This window comes from Peromyscus eremicus, chromosome 13 (genome assembly GCF_949786415.1).
Source record: "Peromyscus eremicus chromosome 13, PerEre_H2_v1, whole genome shotgun sequence".
In the NCBI taxonomy this organism is placed as follows: domain Eukaryota; kingdom Metazoa; phylum Chordata; class Mammalia; order Rodentia; family Cricetidae; genus Peromyscus; species Peromyscus eremicus.
In genome coordinates this window covers 9,825,185-9,845,028 of record NC_081429.1, presented here as the reverse complement: position 1 = coordinate 9,845,028, position 19,844 = coordinate 9,825,185, and the positions used below count along the sequence as shown (strand labels likewise).

At 44.1% G+C, this 19,844-nt stretch overlaps 1 protein-coding gene across 2 annotated transcripts in view; it reads left to right on the top strand.

Moving 5' to 3' along the window:
- Positions 1-19,844, top strand: part of Hdlbp (high density lipoprotein binding protein) — a 78,626-nt gene that overhangs the window by 47,834 nt on the left and 10,948 nt on the right. For both annotated transcript variants that reach the window (XM_059277974.1, XM_059277975.1), the window contains exons 6-20: positions 2,503-2,709; positions 2,890-3,105; positions 3,768-3,974; positions 4,556-4,663; positions 5,848-5,952; positions 6,474-6,552; positions 8,416-8,555; positions 9,670-9,774; positions 10,241-10,354; positions 11,720-11,806; positions 11,935-12,066; positions 14,990-15,208; positions 17,700-17,921; positions 18,003-18,221; positions 18,716-18,854. In XM_059277974.1, the coding sequence (XP_059133957.1) occupies positions 2,503-2,709; positions 2,890-3,105; positions 3,768-3,974; positions 4,556-4,663; positions 5,848-5,952; positions 6,474-6,552; positions 8,416-8,555; positions 9,670-9,774; positions 10,241-10,354; positions 11,720-11,806; positions 11,935-12,066; positions 14,990-15,208; positions 17,700-17,921; positions 18,003-18,221; positions 18,716-18,854 (2,299 nt within the window). The remainder of the gene's footprint in view (positions 1-2,502; positions 2,710-2,889; positions 3,106-3,767; positions 3,975-4,555; positions 4,664-5,847; positions 5,953-6,473; positions 6,553-8,415; positions 8,556-9,669; positions 9,775-10,240; positions 10,355-11,719; positions 11,807-11,934; positions 12,067-14,989; positions 15,209-17,699; positions 17,922-18,002; positions 18,222-18,715; positions 18,855-19,844) is intronic.

The following is a 19,844-nucleotide window of genomic DNA, read 5'->3' as shown; positions in this document are numbered from 1 at the left end:
GGTGTATGCTTCCAGAGATCTTAGGCTGTTTTCCCGGGTTTGGGGTGGGAAATGCGCTGGAGAGGTGAGTGCCGGGCTCAGTGCAGTCGCTGGAGAGTGGTTAGGCTCCTGCGTCTTCCAGAGGGAAGTTCTTGAGAAAGGGATATCATGTATCCAAACTATTTCTGCTTAACGTGAAAAAATGGCAGTATTTTTAAATCAAAATAATTTTTTTTCTGGGTTTTCCTACATTTGTTTGAGTTTATTTTAAATTTTTCAAAATTATTCCAACAGTCACATGACTATAATGTCAAAGCTGGATAGAAACGCTCCTTCCCAGCTTATATAGTATGCACCTGTCCCCTCCATTTCCTTGTGTGTGACTATACCTATATACCCACTACATATGTTACTCATTGTTTACATTTACAAATAGAAACATAATACAACTTACCATAAGCCCTAATCTCTAAGTTGCTTTTTTTTTTTATACTATTTCTGTGGTGTCTTATGTATCAACAAATATTGATTTTCCTCAGTGTTATAGACAGCTGTGTGACATACTCTGTAGGTATCCTGTAGTTTAAGCACTTAGGTGGTTTGTAGGCTCTTGTTACTATGTGACTGACCAAAAAAGTGGGGGCAGGGATCATATTCATAGGCTATTTCTTTTTTACTGGTTTGTATTTTGGGATAATCCTGGAAATGATATTGCTAGGTCAAAAGGTGATTTTAAGTATCTACTTTGGCCAACAACAAGTAAGTTCCCTCCCTTAGAAGTTTAGTGTCTTTCTCTCCCATCTGCAGAGAACAAGAGCCAAGCTCATCTAATATTTAGGGTTTTGCCAGTCAGAGGCATAGCTGAATAGACTTATCCTGGCTTTTGTATGCAAATGCATATGTAGGTGTTTATATGAGTGTGTGCTTGTGTCTGTGCAAGCTGGACACTGATGCCTCAGTGTCTTCCTGAGCATGCTCCACCTCTTTTTTTTTTTTTGGAGAAAGGGTCTGTTGCTAAACCTGGAGCTCCAGGATGGCAGGCTGGTCGGTGAGCTCCAAAAATCTGCTAGTCTTCTCTCCCTCTGCACTATTAGAGTTACAGACAGGTGCCACTGCACCCAGATCGTAACTTAGATGGCAGGCACTTTACCAACCAAGCCATTTCCCCGGCTTTGGGGATGTCTTTTAATTTGCAGCAGCATTTTGTGAAAGGTCTCTTCTATTTTTTTATGTCAGATGGTTTGCTTGCTCAGTTTTGGGGAATTCACACTAAAAGAACTTCCAATCCCTTCTTCAGGCATAAAAAGTAAAATTTTTTGCAGTTTATTTTTCCCTTTTTAATCTCTGTATGTTTTGCTCTGTGAATCTTTGGTCCATTTATATAGTTACGTTTACTATTTTTATTATGTTGAATCACTGTTAGGAAAGCATTTTCCACTTCCAAGTCATAAAAAAGTTTATCCCTTTTTTCTTCCTTCATGTCTAAGGGTGTTCTTCTTTTTCGGTTTCTGATTATTTGGTTGTATTCCGGTATTGTGAAATACTGGTCCAGGTTGATCTCTTCCCACATGGCTGTTTTGTCATCAGCACCCTTTCTGACCAAAGGCTGTTCTCGGTAGGTCCTAAGTGTCCACAGCAGCCTAGGTCTGTTTCTGGTCCATTAGTCAGTCTTCCTTTGTGCTGATGCTCTCCTACTTCTATCTAGTGCTGTACTATTGCTTGGTTTTCTGGTTTTCCCATGCAAGTTTGGGGTGTGAGAGAAGGGTGTGTGTTATGTGCAGGTATGTGCACATGTGGGGACCAGAGGTTGACATCACATGTCTTTCTTCATTTCTTTCTGAGACAGAGTGGCCCACCATACTTAGAGCTCACCAGTTACCTAGACTGATTGGCCAGCAAGCCCTGGGATCCTGTCTTCACCTTCTAGCACTGAGCCCATGAAAGTTTTATAATCAACTTTATGCTTAAAACTCCAGTAATTTTTTTTTTGTAATTAGAAAAAAATGATATATTTGTGATTTAAGCTGCCTTTTGTAGCTTGTATGTGATGTTGTTAGCTTGTAGCATACATTTTTCTCCCTTTTCCCATGGTGGGGATCAAAGCCAGGGTTTGTAGACACCTGTCAAGTCTAGACCACTGGACTACACCCCATGTTACATTTCCTAACTTGCAGTTTAAGTGAAGTTGCTGATTTCTAGAGTCGTCTTCCCCTCCCCCCCCCCCCCCCGTTATAAATGTTAAGAAGAATGTAATGAAATATTTCTCCATGCAGTCAGACATGTTTTCTTCTGTCTCTTATAATAGAGGGGTCTGAGCAATGGTGTAGATACACTTGAAATGGCCCTAGTTGGGGCCAGGGCAGGCTCCCTGTGACTGTGGTGTGGTGTTTGAGCACTTATGATTGTAATAGAATGAATGAGAGAGGTTGGTTGAGCATTCTCATTAGAGAATGTCCTAGACAAATGTGCTTCCTCAGAACCCTATGTGTGTTTTTATTTTTTTGTTGGTCTCTCCTGTTACAGGCCTCAGCAACTGTTACCATTCCTAAAGAGCACCATCGCTTTGTCATTGGCAAAAATGGAGAGAAACTGCAAGACTTAGAACTAAAAACTGCAACCAAAATCCAGATCCCACGCCCAGATGACCCCAGTAATCAGATCAAGATCACTGGCACCAAAGAAGGCATTGAGAAAGCTCGCCATGAGGTCCTTCTCATCTCTGCTGAACAGGTAGGTCTCTGAGTGGTTTGCACCCTACACTCTGCCACCTGCCCAGCACTGGCCTTGCTCCTAGTGAGCTGCCCTTTTCAAAAGGAACTAGGGGCACTGTGTGTATGTGAGCCTTGACTGTGACGTCGGCAGGCTCTGTTCTTCCAGGGTGCTCTCATCAGTTCATTCTGCCCTTTGCAGGACAAGCGTGCTGTAGAGAGGCTAGAAGTGGAGAAGGCCTTCCACCCCTTCATCGCTGGGCCATACAATAGACTTGTGGGTGAGATCATGCAGGAGACAGGGACTCGCATCAACATCCCTCCACCCAGTGTTAACCGGACAGAAATCGTCTTCACTGGAGAGAAGGAGCAGCTTGCTCAGGCCGTGGCTCGTATTAAGAAGATTTATGAGGAAAAGGTGCATTGTGGAGGTGGCAGAGCTGGGAAACAGGAACAGTTAATGGGATTTGAGTGTGGGAATTTGGCTAATACCATAGTTGACCCTATACCCTTTCCCCCTTGCTCACAAAGCCTTAGTATCTGTGTTCAGTGCTTGGTGGCCACATTTCCCTCTTGGCCTACTTGGTATGCTGTAGGGTGGTGTCCTGGTGTGTGACCTTTCTCGGGTCTGTGACCACACTGATAGGTTGCTGCTGTAAGATTGACACAGACTTTTTAGAGGTGATTTGTAGGTTATTCTGACTTTGAAGTGTGAAGCCTGTTCCTTATTTGGAAAAGCAAGATGGGAGTATAGCTCTGTAGTAGAGTACTTGTCTCAAAAGCACAAAGTCCTAAGTCAAATCCCCAACTCTATAAAAGAAAAAGAAGAGGAAAAATGGGGAGAGCAGTTGATTTATTTACTCAGGTCTTCGGGGTTGGCATTAACAGCTTTGAAATTGACCAGACTCGGGGGAAGGCCAGGCACTTGAGAAGTAGAATTTTGGAGAAGCTGGTTATGGTCTTCACTTACTGAGAACCACATCTGTGTCCCCTTCTGACTTGGCTGGTAGTGACAGTCTGTCCACACTGCCTGTGTCTCCTGTCTTTCTTGCTGACTACCTTTATGGTGTTCTTAATTAGAAGAAGAAGACTACAACCATTGCAGTAGAAGTGAAGAAATCTCAGCACAAGTATGTCATTGGGCCAAAAGGCAATTCATTGCAAGAGATCCTGGAAAGAACTGGAGTTTCTGTTGAGATTCCACCCTCAGACAGCATCTCTGAAACTGTGATACTTCGTGGTGAGCCTGAAAAGTTGGGACAGGCGTTGACTGAAGTCTATGCCAAGGTAGTTCCCTCTAAGAGTAAAGTGTGCTTTGATGGGGGGCCCATTATGGACTGGCTCTTTGTTGGTTTATCCTGGAGACCCAAAAACAGTGAAATGTGCCCAGTTTGGGGCAGGGGCTACTCACCACTGAAATCTTCGTGTGTGTGTGTGTGTGTGTGTGTGTGTGTGTGTGTGTTAGTGCGTGTTAGTGCATGTAGGTGGGTCATCACTTAGGAGGTGAGACGTTCTCTTGACATAGAGCCTCCCAAGTGGGCTGGGCTGGTAGGCAAGCACAATTCTAGTAGTGAAATTGCAAACATACGTTATCCCATCCAGCTCTGGGGACCATCAGCTGTGTCCCCAGCCCCACCTCTGTACTCTTATAGGAGTGGTTTGACTTTTTCTTTTTTAATAAGGTCTGACTGTTAGACCAGGCTGTCCTAAAACTCTTTAAAAAAAAAAAAAAAAAAAAAAAGCTGGACTTGCCTCAGTGTCTTCAGTGCTGGGATTAAAGGAATGCACCACCGCACCTGGTGTGACCTTTGTTTCAACATGAACTTGAGCCCTGCAGACCCACAACTGTTTCCCTGTTTTTGTCCTAGGCCAACAGTTTTACAGTTTCCTCAGTCTCTGCCCCTTCCTGGCTTCACCGTTTCATCATTGGTAAGAAAGGGCAGAACCTGGCCAAAATCACTCAGCAAATGCCAAAGGTAGGGAAACACTTTTAACCTGGTATTTTGAAATTGCCTGATAAGGTTTTGTTGTTACTATTTGTACTGTGGATGATTTGAAGACTATGGAACAATATCAAGCTTCAGTTACCCTGTTGATACAGTCAGCTTCCCTTAATAACCATGGAAGAGCATAATAAATGTCTTTAGGTATATGCACCATTTTTCAGTCTTTGTAACCAGAGACAGTTTTCATTAATAGATTTAATGAATGAAATGTCTTAACTGTGCATTTAATAATTACAATGTAATGATTGTAATAATGATTTGAAGAGCAACCTTTGGAAAGGGACTTCAGTGTGTCATCAGCCTTCTCACACTGTGTTGTCCTTACCGGAGACGGCAGAGAGCCTCTGTCACTTTATTCCTGTTCTGTTGACATTGGGGTTGTCTGGCTTGCTTGTCACTTCAGTGTTTCTAGCCTTAGAATCACAAGTGATATACTTAGATGTAGGCAGACTGCTCTCCCTTTCCAACTACCTTACCCTTTGTATGTTACAAACTGCACAAGATACTGGCCTGCTCATGTAAAAAGTGAGTTTTACTCCATCATGTTCTCAAAATTTTTGTCCTTAGACTGAGTAAATAGCTTAGCTGCTAAAATGCTGAAAAAGTATGAAGACTAGAATTTGGATAAATGACAACTGGGCATGGCAGCCTACCTATAAGTCTAGTCTCAGAAGGTAGAAACAGGATCCCCAGAGCAAGCTCTGGTTTTGACTGAGAGACCCTGCTTCTTTAATAATAAGGTGGAAGAATCACCAAGGATGATTCTTGCCATCTACTTCAGGTCTCTACAGACATAAACTCACATGGATTTTTACACAAAAATGAAGAAAGAAAAGAGACACTGTCTTTGCCATCTTTTCTCTTTATACAATCAAAGTGAAGTCTGCCTTCCAAAGGGAAAACAATGCCTGAGAACATGAACAGTGGTGATGTCTGTACACACTGAGGGCAAGCACACTGGGAAGGGCTTCCCAGCTCCTGTTCTCAGCAAAGAAGGTATATCAGACCTTGGACCATGATATTTGGTGCCGTGCTTCAACCCTTCCTTTCAGCTCTTTGTGTTGTTGGTGGATGAGACCCTCACTACCTGTACACGGCATAGCAACTTGTATGATTTGGCCTTGGCCATTCCTTCCCTCATTTTGGTTTGGTAGGTTCACATTGAGTTCACAGAAGGTGAGGACAAGATCACCCTGGAGGGCCCCACGGAGGATGTGAGTGTAGCCCAAGAACAGATTGAAGGAATGGTCAAAGACCTGGTAAGTGCCCCTCTAAGTAGAACATTTGCTAGCTACAGGGAAGGCTCTGGTAGGGTGGGAACAGGTAGAAGTCTTGTCATGGGTGGTCATGGAGACAGAAGAGTAGCTTTGTTGGGGGTGGAATAGGTTCTGAGACAGAAGGTGACTGGACTCCCAGAACTCTGGGTAAGGGAAACTATTTTGAGGTTGGGACCTTTGAGGATAACAGAGGGACAATCTTGCAGCAATTCTTGGTGGTTGAGATAGGGCATTTCCTGCTGGGTGTGTGGTGGTGCACACTTTTAATCTCGGCACTTAGAAGGCAGGGGCAAGTGGATCTCTGGAGTTGGAGGCCATCCTGATCTACATAGAGAGTTCCAGGACAGCCAGGGCTACATAGAGAAACTTTGTCTCAAAAAAACAGAATATGGAGAAATGGCAAGAAGAAAGGACAAGTGCTGATGTCTTCTGCATTTCTGAATGGCCAGGCACATCTTCGAACCAGAAGCATTCATCTTTTGAACTTTGTTCTTCCCTTGTAGATTAATCGGATGGACTATGTAGAGATCAACATCGACCATAAATTCCACAGACACCTCATTGGAAAGAGTGGAGCTAACAGTGAGTAAGGCTGATGGGTGGTGGCAGGGCCCTAATGCCCTGAAGCCCTGAGAAGGAGGACCTCAGTGATGAGGACCTTCATGATTTTCTTGCTGTAGCCTCCTGAGTGCTGGGTGAATACGCCAGGCAAAGTATGCTGTCAATAGAAATTGATTATGCAGCTTCTACACCTTCCTAAAGAGACCTAATTGTCACTTTCAGAAACCAGCCCTCTCTAGCTGAAAATTGTGTCTTTACTCTTCATCCAGCCTGCTACACTTTGCCCACCAGTGTTCGTGGGACTCTTATAGTTACCTTCTCAGACTTGTGTCCAAGTCGTCCACTCAGAGAGGACTATTGTTAAGTGAGTAGTCATACACTGTCTCAAGCTCGGGTTTTAATTTGTTGGTTCAGATTGCAGGAACAGCACAAGAGTGCACTGACTTTAACAATATGTTAAAGTGAGCCACCACTCCCAAGGATTGATAGATTGAGTGCTGGAAATGAAATCCAGGCCCTTGAAAGTGCTAGGCCAAGGAGTCCTCCACCCCCAGATAGGGTGTCTATATAGCCTAATTGAATTTGTGACCTTCCTGCCTCTGGGTCCTGAGAGCTGGGATTATGGTGTATGTCACCACTCAAGTCCTTCTTTTAATCCACCTTTCCTGTATGGCTGTGCTCATATAACACGTTTGCATATCCTTAAAACAACTCCATGCTATAGGGGTTATAAGCCTGTCTGCTCCTCAGTGACCTGTGAATGATGCGTTCTTTCTGGTGGTAGTTTTATATTTTGTGCCATTTTCATGACAGTGATGATATCCCAGCTGAATGACCTCAGTTGGCACTTACTTCACATGCAGCTTGAACCTTGCGTGTACACACCAGGAACTTGCTTTTATAGTTTTGCTTTTTGTTTTAGTTAACTGTAGAGTTTACTTAATAGATACAAAGTACAGTCATACACTTCTGAAATTGATTTCTGCTCACTAGGAATTACAGAACTGTACCATGGTCAAAGAACTGTGTTCTACCAGTTACAAACCTTCATTTTCTTCCATATTCTAAAATCTATTTTCCCCAACCTACCCCTATCTCTTACTCTTGAATTTAACCCTAGAACAGCTGATCACATCAGTTCCTTCCAGATGACTATCATATACTGTTTGTGGAGCTCATCTTGGGCTTTGCTTTTCCTGACTGTACAATGGACGGGTCTTGAATGGGATCACCATATTCTGTCCAGAGAAAGTGATGGGAAGGGATTTTTGCAAATTTTGTCCAACAACTGTTTTACAAAAGGCATAATCTCCAGTATACTACCCGGAAAGCCATGATCCCTTGAGCGACCCCAAGTTAAATGGCCTTAGTGTGGTGGTACACTCAGGAGGTAGAGGCAGGCAGACAGCTGGAGGCCAGCCAGGGCTATTTAATGCGACCCTGACTTTGCCAGAGTGAATCAGGTCCCTGGGTGGCTGTGTCCTTATTTAATGTGCGTAACTTGCTGCCTGAATTATATAGTTAACAAAATTACTTGCATATTAGTAGTGCCTGTTATATTTTAGATATTCTAATACCATATGTATACTCAAGGCCAGCTATGTTTCATACTAATTGGCACTGGTCATCATTCATCTGAAGCTCTTAGGGCAGTTGCAGCTTATATTCAAAGCTGGAAGACAATGCCCTAGAAACTTAGCAATCTGGAGAGCACAACCAGGTTTTTTTGTTTTTGTTTTTTTTCTTAGATACTGAAAGTTTTGATGAATAGGAATGACTAGTTAGCATATTGAAGCATGACCCTCATTCTCTTGACTATTAGTCATTAGTAGACAACCATACCTTTTGTGTTGAAGATGTATTTGTATTTCCTTTTGTCCTAAGTCAACAGAATCAAAGACCAGTACAAGGTGTCTGTGCGCATCCCCCCTGACAGCGAGAAGAGTAACCTGATCCGGATTGAGGGAGACCCACAGGGCGTGCAACAGGCCAAGCGGGAGCTGCTGGAGCTCGCCTCTCGAATGGTAAGCCAAGCGTCCAGACCTTTCCCGAGAGGTGCTGGCTTGTGCCTGTTGGCTGCCTCTAAGGAAAAGCGTTGTTGGAATATGTGGTCCTGGAGCCATGTTTCTTCTGCTGTCCTCCCCAGATCACCAGTGAATCTTGTCTCTCTTCACCCCTGAATGCTAGAGAACAGAGGTCCCATGTGCCTGCTGCAGCTTCACAGATGGGCTGTTATTTCTAGGCTTGAAAGACAATGCAGTCTCACTGTGGGCCTGAGACACCCAATGATGAGGATCATGCTGCAGTGATTCCTGACTAGCTTCCCATGAAAGTCGCTGACAGCCTTTAAAAGTCCAAAAGGGTTGATTTAAGACCTGACTGTGTGTTGGTCCCAGTTCATGTTCTTACCCTAGTTCCCATGCTAGGAACCTCAAATTGGAAGAAGAAATGTTTTATGGGGAGTGGTTCTTTCTTTCCTGTAACCCTTTGGCTGTCCTCTGACCGTCCTTGAGCTTGGTATCTAAGCCAAGGTCTGCTGTTGACATCATTGCCTCCTGCCTTGTGTACCTTGCCCTGGAGTGTGTTCTGCCCGTACTGAATCACTGACATCAGATACCAATCTGATCCACCAGAATTCTTAGCAGTGTTTTATAGGCTGATGGTGTTCTTCCTGGATTCTGTCTGTGCCTGCTGTTCTTTCCTTCTGACATTTCAGTGGGGACAATGGAGGACATTGAGACTGGTGTGGGTTCAGTGACCTGGGATGAGCCATCCTAATTCTCCATGTAGGGAATGTGGTCCAAGCCCAATTGTGCTCAAGGAGCGTTTCCCTGCTGTGTAGGATGTTGTGGTTCTGGTGGAAAAAAGTGCTTCTGGCCCAGTTTAGTGGTCAGTGCTACTGTGACTGCACTCAGGGCTGACGGGCCCTGCAGTCCATTCTTTAACTGTACTGTTCAGGGAGATAGCTCACTACCAGGATGTCAGACAGGTGTCCTGGAATAGGCACTCGTAGTGGTATATTGTTTCTAGAGGCTCCTGCAGACAGCTACCTGGACACTACTTCACATGGTGCCTGGTGGTGGGACGTTAGTAGCCTTTCTTGTGATAAATGGCATCATCTACTTAATTACATTTTAGGAAAATGAGCGTACCAAGGATCTAATCATTGAGCAAAGATTTCATCGCACAATCATTGGGCAGAAAGGTGAACGGATTCGTGAAATTCGTGACAAATTCCCAGAGGTAAAGCTTTCTCCAAAGCACTCCCTCTTCTTTCCTTCCTTCTTTCCTTCCTCTCTCCCTCCCTCCCTTCCTTCCTTCCTTGGTTTTTGTTTTTCCTTAATGTTTGTTTTTCCTTGTTATTGGGGATCTAACCCACAAGGCCTTGTGCATGCCAGTAAGTGCTCTACCCTGAACTACACTGCTAACCCCAGTAGCATTCGTTGACCTCTAGGAGTGGTGATTTCCACTTAAGGGATTGTCAGTATTTCACTTTAAAAACATACATGCTCATAGGCATACATACACAGTAGATGATATGGATTGAGGTTGGGACAACTTTCAGGAGTTAGTTCTCTTCACTGTGTGAGTTCTGAACTCAGGTCATCAGGCTTGGTGGCAAAGCACCCTTACCCACTGATCCATCTTGCTGCCCCCAAGTTTAGTCTTAGAATAATTGTACACTGTCTCTCCTGGTGATTTGTTTTAGGTTATCATCAACTTTCCAGACCCAGCACAAAAAAGTGATATTGTGCAACTCAGAGGCCCCAAGAACGAGGTGGAAAAATGCACTAAGTACATGCAGAAGATGGTTGCAGACCTGGTAGGCAACTTCATGTACCCTCTGGGGTTGGGGAGCAGGGCTCCCACAGACCTTTTGAGAACCTGCAGGAGCTCGGCCTTAAGGGTGGTCTGCTGTCTCGGGGGCTTGGAACAAAGTGATGGTAACACCTGTCTCAGTACCTTGGTGCTTGGTATACAGTCGGTAATTATCAAGTGTCTGTGGTGGAAGTCAAGTGGAGATGCCGTTTTCCATATCCCCCTCATTTTTCTTGAGGGAATCTTCAAATACCCAGGTAGAGAACCTGCCCCATTTTGTAAGGAAAGAGAAAACACACAGGTAAAGAGAGAGTAATTTACTGAATTAACTGTTTCCTCAAAAATTGAACTGGAAAAGGAGGCATAATTGCATATACCTGTAATTCTAGCACTCAGAGGCAGAGACCTAAATTCAATGCTGTCCTGGCTACATAGTAAGAACCTAACTCCAAAAAGAGGAAGAAAAGATAATTGTAAAAAGAAACAAGCTGAAAGATTTAGAAAAATGTGGAAAGGGAATTGGTAGGAAAAGCGCAGATCACCATAGTCACATGAGGGGTCCATTCTAGTTCCTGTCTCCCCCGACGGGTATCACGGAATTGTTGCCATGAAGCTACCAGGTGCTGGGCTTTTTAGGGTACCAGGGCCTACAAGCCTTGACATCGATTTTAAGTCCCTCCCCTAGCCAGAATGTGTTAAAGCTGTGTGGACAGACTTTTCTCTGTGTATACTGAAGAGCTACAGAATCTTTGGATGACCCCTTTTTTTTTTTTTTTTTTTTTTTTTTAGCAAAAAAGTAGTAAAAAAAAAAAAAAAAACAACTTTATTGATATGACATCACATTGCTCTTAAAATTATATCTGGACTTCCAGCACATTAGAAAATTTCAAGTCACTATCTCTTTACCAGATTTTTTTTTTTTTATGCCAAATGTCGTTTATTGAAGGAGGGGGATGGTCTTAAATACAGGCTTACAGCACAATGGGAGAACCCCAGAGGGCAGAAGTTCGCTACTGATGTTTTACAATCTTGCATCTAAGCTGTTAACGCCCATTATGCAGGATACACAGACAAGGAAGTTTCCTTAAGCACTCAGGAGGGTGGAACCGGGCAGGGAATTAGCATAGGGAGGATATCAATGGATGACCACTTCTTATAAAGGGATTTCTATAAGTTGATATGCCAAGTTAATTAGATGGTGGACAATTTATCTAATTTTTCCTTACAATAATCAAGTAGATGGGGAGAAAAGTAGGCTGGGTCTGTGTTTGCCAGTGGTATGTACTTGAGTTCATGTAGCTTTGGAGGATAAAAAGGAGACTTCACCCTCTGGCATGAATAGTTATTGTACCATTCTCTTGTCTTTAAGGTGGAAAATAGCTATTCAATTTCTGTACCGATCTTCAAACAGTTTCACAAGAATATCATTGGGAAAGGAGGCGCAAACATTAAAAAGGTGATCAACTCATTTTGGCCAGCCCTAAAGCCTTTGTGGATTCAAAGGAGGGACAGACTTTCCTTCCCAGCCCTGTGCTCAGGTGTGTCTACTGTAGGAAAACTTTCTCTTATGTACCTCTCCTTTAGATTCGTGAAGAAAGCAACACCAAGATTGACCTTCCTGCAGAGAACAGCAACTCTGAGACCATTGTCATCACTGGCAAGAGAGCCAACTGTGAAGCTGCCCGGAGCCGGATTCTGTCTATCCAGAAAGACCTGGTAATGGGAGCTGCTTCTTGGTGGAACTCCTTAAAATCCCTAGCCAACTCTTCCCAGCCTGTGTGGGGCTCCGCTGTCCACCTGGGGAGTGTTAATCAAGTGGTCAGCAGCTCTCTACTTCCGTTTCTCAGTTCTTATTCACTTGATACTACAGCAAGGATGCCACTTGTCCTTGGGTCTGACCCAGTGTGACTTTATTAGACTTTCTTTTGTTCTTTTTTGGGGGAGTTGGTTTGGTTTGGTTTGGTTTTTCAAAACAGGGTTTCTCCGTGTACCTCTGGCTGTCCTGGAACTCATTTTGTAGACCAGGCTGGCCTTGAACTCACAGATCCACCTGCCTCTGCCTCCGCCTCCCCAGTGCTAGAATTAAAGGCATGCACCACCACATCCTGCTTAGACATTTTCCTTTTGTTAATTTTTATACCAGAAAATCATTTCTGGGGCTGGAGAGATGGCTCAGTGGATAAAGTACTTACTTTAACCACATTACATGGTTTCAGAGCCTCAGAAATCATGTTGAAGCCAGGTGTGGTAGTACACGTCTGTAATTGCAGTGTGTGTACATACATTGAGATGGGAGCTGGAGACAAGAGAATCCCCAGCCAGCCTAGCATATGTAGTGGGTAAAAAGAAACCCTGTGGCCCAGGATTGTCTCTGACCTCCATGTGTGTGTCTACACTCACACACATCATACACAGAAGGATTGTAAAACGGAAAGCAAACTGTATCTCAAAGTGCCCACTGAATTTTGTTTAGCTTTTAAAAAATTAACATGGGGCTGGAGAGATGGCTCAGCCGTTAAAGGCTAGGCTCACAACCAAAAATATAAAAAATTAACATGAAGTAAGCTAGAAATGTTTTCATTGTGTAGTTTGATGATAATTGTACACCCCTGGAATCATCCTGTTATGTGACTTTCCTGGGGAGACATAAGCGAGTGTCTTTTCACACTAGATATGGCATCAACAACACACTGATGTAACTAGTATACCAAAGTCCAATTTGGTAAACCTGTGAGTTTATTGCTCATTTTACAGACCATGGATGAGAGCTTACTTACAGGTACATGGGTGACGTCTTGTGATAGTGGCATCCCTGGACCTCACTGTACCACTTGGACAGTTAGAAAACTTCCTCTCCCTGCAATTATTACTGCATATCTAACTTTAGAGAGGGTCCTTGTGAATCTTGGAAGTTTCAAGACCTTCCTGACTCTAGACTCTAGGGGGTTTTGTTTGTTTTTTTTTAATTCCTGAGCTTTATAAATTTCATTTACTTCCTGAGACTTGAGCCTCCTCCAAAAGAGAACTTGTTTTTGTTTATAGACTGGATCTAACTACTTAGCCTTGCTTGGCTTGAAACTCAACAGAAATCCACCTGTCTGTACCTGGAATTAAAGTTGTGTGCCACTACACCCAGCCTAGAGAGAAAGATTTTAATTGAGAAGTCATTATACAGCACATCCCCATATGTCAAATTAGTGACTGATATTATTGTTGCATACATTCATAATGCTTTTGAACTTTAAGTTACTGAGAAACCATTTGTTCCTTTAGGGTTGTTAGACAGGATCACACCTGATTGTGTCTAGTTTGGGTCCGAGTACCTTCTGCTAAGCTTAGACTCAAGACTCAGCACCATGTCATCTACTGAAGGTGGGATGCACGCACCATCCCTTTAGTCCTAGGCTCCTCCTGCGCCCAGGGTGATGTCTGTAAATCCATAGATAAGTGGCCTCTATTTCTCAGGTTTTTTTATTCATGCTGCCCTCGTTAGACTCTGGTCTGTGTATTCACACTGCCTCGTCCCTGACTGATACCTGTTTCCTCGCCTCTTGTGGCTCGCCTTGCCTGTTTCTCATCACCAGTGTCTTTAAAACCACTTTTTTAGGTAACGGGTAAATTCAGTCTTTATTTCATCTTGACTAAAATCAGAGTCTTTGTTTTAATAAGAAAATTTGTTTGTAGATATATATTGTTTGTTTTTGCTCTTTTGGAGGGCCCACCAACCAGCTCCCAAATAAATCACACAGAGGCTTATTCTTAATTGTAAATATCCGGCCTTAGCTTGACTTGTTTCTTGCCAGCTTTCCTTAGCTTATCCCATCTACCTTTTGCCTCTGGGCTTTTCCCGTTCTCTTCTGTAAATCTTACTCTTACGCCATGGTTCGCTATGTAGCTGGGTGGCTGGCCCCTGGAGTCCTCCTTCTCTGGCTACTTCTTCCTTTTCTCCTCCCAGATTTCTCCTTCTGTATATTCTCTCTGGCTGCCAGCCCCACCTATCCTTTCTCCTGCCTTGCTATTTTCCATTCAGCTCTTTATTAGACCATCAAGTGTTTTAGACAGGCAAAGTAACACAGCTTCACAGAGTTAAACAAATGCAACATAAACAAAAGTAACACACCTTAAAATATTCTACAACACACATTAATTCACCTGCCAGCCACCTGCAGAATTGACTTAAGGCAGCAGATCCAACATTACAGAGTCTAAAGTCATGGCTTTCCTATTAACACTGTTTATGTCTTCCTGCTGGCCTACACGCAACTGCCTTAGAAAGTCTCCCCCTGCCGGGCGGTGGTGGCACACACCTTTAATCCCAGCACTCAGGAAGCAGAGCCAGGCGGATCTCTGTGAGTTCGAGGCCGGCCTGGGCTACCAAGTGAGTTCCAGGAAAGGCGCAAAGCTACACAGAGAAACCCTGTCTCGAAAAACTAAAAAAAAAAAAAGAAAGAAAGAAAGAAAGAAAGAAAGAAAGAAAGAAAGAAAGAAAGAAAGAAAGAAAGAAAGAAAGAAAGAAAGAAAAAGTCTTACCCTATCCTGTTTCTTCAAACACTTTCAGGTTTTAGCTGCATTCTTTTCTTCTGGCCTTTTCTCACCACACAACAATGTAACTTCCTCTTAATGTTCTATTTGATTTCAGGCCAACATAGCTGAGGTGGAGGTCTCAATCCCTGCCAAACTTCACAACTCTCTCATTGGCACAAAGGGCCGTCTGATCCGCTCCATCATGGAGGAATGTGGTGGAGTCCACATTCACTTTCCTGTGGAGGGTTCTGGAAGTGACACAGTTGTCATCAGGGGTCCTTCCTCAGATGTGGAGAAGGCCAAGAAGCAGCTCCTGCACCTGGCTGAGGAGAAGGTGAGTCACTGCTGACGCTCCCTTTCTCGGTATGGAAAACCTTGAGTGTTCTTTCTTTGTGGCAGGTCAGAAAACAACTTTATAGTAGGCACGTATGTGTACAAATGCCCGTACATAGGGGATTAGAAGGTCGGGGCTTTGAATCACTAAGGTGGGGGTTTGGAGGGAGCAGTTAAGATTTCAGGAGGAATTAAACTATGACTTACCATAAAACTCAAAAAAAATCTTTTTTCTATAACACTAATTCCATTTTTTTTTTTCATTTCTTTTATATACTGACTGCAGTTTCCCCTCCCTCCTCTGTCTCCCTGTTCAGAAAGTGGGGGGGGTCTCCCATGGGCTTGAAAACTCACAATTCTTTATGTGTAGTTCTGGGCTTTGACCAAGACAGTCTTCTGACCTCTGCTGCCATGAAAAATTTACTAACCACCACCAAGACTCTCCTTGGGTCCTTCTGTCAACCCCCCATGGGCTGGCATGGTGGTGCACATCCCAGCAATCTGGAGGCAGAGGGAGGCACATCTCTTGAGTTTCAGGCCAGTAAGGGGTACATAGTGAGACCTGTCTCAAAAAAAACAACCAAACACAATCTAGACCTTTCTACTTGGATAACACCACAGGTTTGGGATGGCCAGCCTTACAAGCCAGCATGTCAGCTGATGGAGACTCCTTCCTTCAAGTGTGGTCTCTCAATTTTTTAATTATTGGGCTAAGGGGCCAAATAGGGATAGTTTAGTGGTTAAGTACTTACTGCTCTTACTCTCTGAACTAGAGTTCAGTTCCCAGCATCCATGCCACTATATGGCTGACAACCTCCTGTAACTCTGACTCCAAGAGATTCAACACCATCTTCTAGCCTCTGGGCAACATGTGTGCACAGATATGTGCAGAGATACTTTTTTTTTTTTTTTTTTTAATCTAAAAGGAAATTTTTCATGGGCTAGGGAAATAGATGGCTTACCATAAAACTATGAGGACCAGAGTTTGGATCCTCAGAACCCATATAAAAGCCAGGTGAGTGTGGCAGCCCATCTATAATCTTAATTCTTGGGCAAGTAGAGTCAGAAAATCTAGAGCTAGATGACTAGTCACACTGGCAGAAATAGCAAGCTCCAAGTTCTCCCAGAGAGCCTATCTTAATATAAAGGGAAGGATAGTGAGGAAAAACATCCAGTGTTAATGTTGAACCTACAAACATATGCACACTCCAAAAAATTTTTGTTAAAAATTGCTTGGGCTGTTCTGATCCTTTGTTTTTCTACATGGACTCAACTGTTATTATCTCTGTTTTGGCGTGTAGAAATACATTTATTATTTATACATACTAAGTACTTACTAATTCTTAGGTCATCTTTGTACGTTTTTGTCTTGTATGTAAAACTCACATGTCTTTGAGTAGGCTCATGTGTTCCCCTAACCTCTGGTGGAAGAGGTAACGGGCAGCCTTGCCTAGCTGACCCTTAGATGTAGTGTGAGGGAAGTGAATATTAGACTTTAGCAGACTCTTGGTCTGTACATACTGACATGGCCATCCTTGGTATCCTGTTTGCTTTTATTTTGTTTGTGACGATTTAGCCAACCTCTTGGTTTTACATAATGTTGAACTGGATTTGCCTAGTTGATTTACCTTTGTGTATATGCAGCAGATCCAGTGTCACATTTAAGATCCTTCTGCCTCAGGCTCTTAGGCTGCAGTTGCAAGTGTTTGCCACCACATTAGTTTTTAAACAATGTTGTTTATGAACATCTTTATCTGAGGAGTCATAGATCTGGATGGTAGTATTTGGTGAGGTCCACTCGGTCCTTTCTTCCTCATCTTCTTCATGCTGTGGACCGGGTGACACATCCAAAGACAGTCAGGCTGGCCCTGTGGATCCTCTGTTTTCTCTAATTCATGAGTCTGCCAGACATACACCTATGTCCAGCTTTTGTCATACCCTGCTTTCTTGGTGCAAAACAAGGGCTTTGGGCTACTGTGAGTGAGGGCCCTGTCTTAGCTGTGGCCTTTGTAGCTGGTGCTTCTCCAAGCTTGAGCTGCTAAGTTGTTGTGCACTGGCTAGTCTGTAGGCTGGGAAGGAACAGGGCTGACCTTTGGAATACTTGATGTGTGTTTGGTCTGGAAGTATATGAAAGAGTGGGAGAGCCACGGCCCAGGAAACCCTGTTCTCCTCAGGGCCTGTGCTCGGCTAGTCTGCCACCACACATAGCAAGCCTCTAGTGGGTAACAGATGGCTTAGAGAAGTTTAGTCATTGCTGATAACAGGACCAGAGTCATTTGTGCATCTTTCTGATGGCTGTGGAGAAAAATGACTGTCTCGGTATTCCTGTTTACTAGGTATAAGGTGTGATAATTCCACTGGCGGCTTTGATAAGACATAGGACATTGCAAATGCATAAGGAGAGCCCACCCTACTTCTCAGAACTCTTTATTCACACACTGTGGTCCAGGCAGGCTGTGAGGGGCAAACATACATGAAGTTTGTTTCTGCAGCAAACCAAGAGTTTTACCGTGGACATCCGAGCCAAGCCAGAATACCACAAATTCCTCATTGGCAAAGGAGGAGGTAAAATCCGAAAGGTGCGTGACAGTACTGGAGCCCGAATCATATTCCCAGCTGCTGAGGATAAGGACCAGGACCTGATCACAATCATAGGAAAGGAGGATGCTGTCCGTGAGGCCCAGAAGGAGCTGGAAGCACTGATCCAGAACCTGGTAGGTCACAGGCCTTAGCAGTCCGTGCTGATCATGCCATGGTAGAGTAGGTCTTCTGCAGTTCCTTCCTTCTTACCGCAGGATAACGTGGTTGAAGACTACATGCTGGTAGATCCCAAGCACCACCGCCATTTCGTTATCCGAAGAGGGCAGGTGTTGCGAGAGATTGCTGAAGAATACGGTGGGGTGATGGTCAGCTTCCCACGCTCAGGCACACAGAGTGACAAAGTTACCCTCAAGGGTGCCAAGGACTGTGTGGAGGCAGCCAAAAAGCGCATTCAGGAAATCATTGAGGATCTGGTGAGTGCCCAAGGGCTCTTGATCGGCTCTGATCACCATTGTGTGTCAGGGAATCCACAGAGCAGTCACATTAAAGCACCTCGCATGAAATCACCAAGACAGCCTTGAGAGTGTCGCTTCTCCATATCCCTCATGGTCTTCCTTGCAAGGCCTTATGCCCTCTCTGTGTCTAAAGTGACTGCCCACCAGTAGGCAGTGTCTCGTGGGCAGCGTGCTGCAGTGAGGCAGCACTTCTCGTATGTAAAGCAGGTGTTATATGTTCAGACTGTAATAAAAATTGTACTGTAGGTTGTGGGTATCTGTTCACTAGAACCCACTGCAGGAGGCCTGCCACCCTGCCCTGTGCCCCCCACACACACACCCAGTCATGCTGGGATCTCCAGGTTCACTTCGTAAAGGGTGGTATGGGACTAGTGGGGAGGGTGGTAGGGAAAATGCTGCTATACATTGACTTGTAGAAGTTGACCTTTGCTCTTTCTTGTATCCACCTTCAGGAAGCCCAAGTGACGGTGGAATGTGCTATCCCCCAGAAGTTCCATCGATCTGTGATGGGTCCCAAAGGTTCAAGAATCCAGCAGATCACTAGGGATTACAATGTTCAAATTAAGTTCCCAGACAGAGAGGAGAACCCAGGTGGGTCTACTTAAGCTTAGGTTGTGGTGTCACATCGGTGGTAACCATCACTGCCCTTACTGCTGTCAAATGAGTCCATCCTGGTGATTCTGGACTCTGGTTTTGGCACTGGAATGGTGCTTTGATGGATGCTAGCATAGATTTCAGGCCCATCATCCTGGTCTGTAAAGGACAGGACAAGGCCCCATAAAGGGGCCAGGAGCTTCCTTTGTCTTACCTAGGAAATTGCTGAGAGTCTAGTTCCACTCTTTTCTAGGACACGATTTGCGTAATAGTGGGGTGTCTGCTCAGCCTCAAAGAACCCTGCACACGCACATACGCTCGCTCTCTCTTTCTCGCTCTCGCTCTCTCTCTCTCTCTCTCTCTCTCTCTCTCTCTCTCTCTCTCTCTCTCTCTCTCTGTCTCTCTGTGTCTCTCTCTGCAGTGCAGATACATCCTTTCTAAGCCTCTTTGAGGTACCTCATATCTGTTCCAGAAAGGCCTTAAGCCTAACCATGCTTTGTTACCTTGTTCTACTTGGGTAGTTGGTAACAGGAGACTTTGGTTGAAGACAAGAAGAGTTAATGTGGTCAGTTGCCAAGGAAGGGTCATGTATGAACCTTCTTCTGCCTGCTTTGCATGTGTGAAACACAGGGTGTGGGCTTTCCTACTGATGTGTACTCTACTGTCACTGGCTTGGTGTCCACGGTGCTTGTCACACAGTTACTCCAGTCCATTTTCCTGAAGATACAGGCCATTTATTAGGAATCTTAGACATATTGCTCTATGGATTTCACACCTGAGTAATCTGTTCTCAACATAGAATAGCATAAAGAGTTGTAGTGTGTTTTCTTAGCCGCCCTTGTCCCCCAATTATAGATACATTTTCTAACTTTGAGTATGCATTTATATGTTTACTTTTATCAGTGGGCGATTCCTAAGAACCTTTGACTTAACCTTGGCATATTCATCAAGATCATACCTAGTATCACATAGCTTTATTACATTATC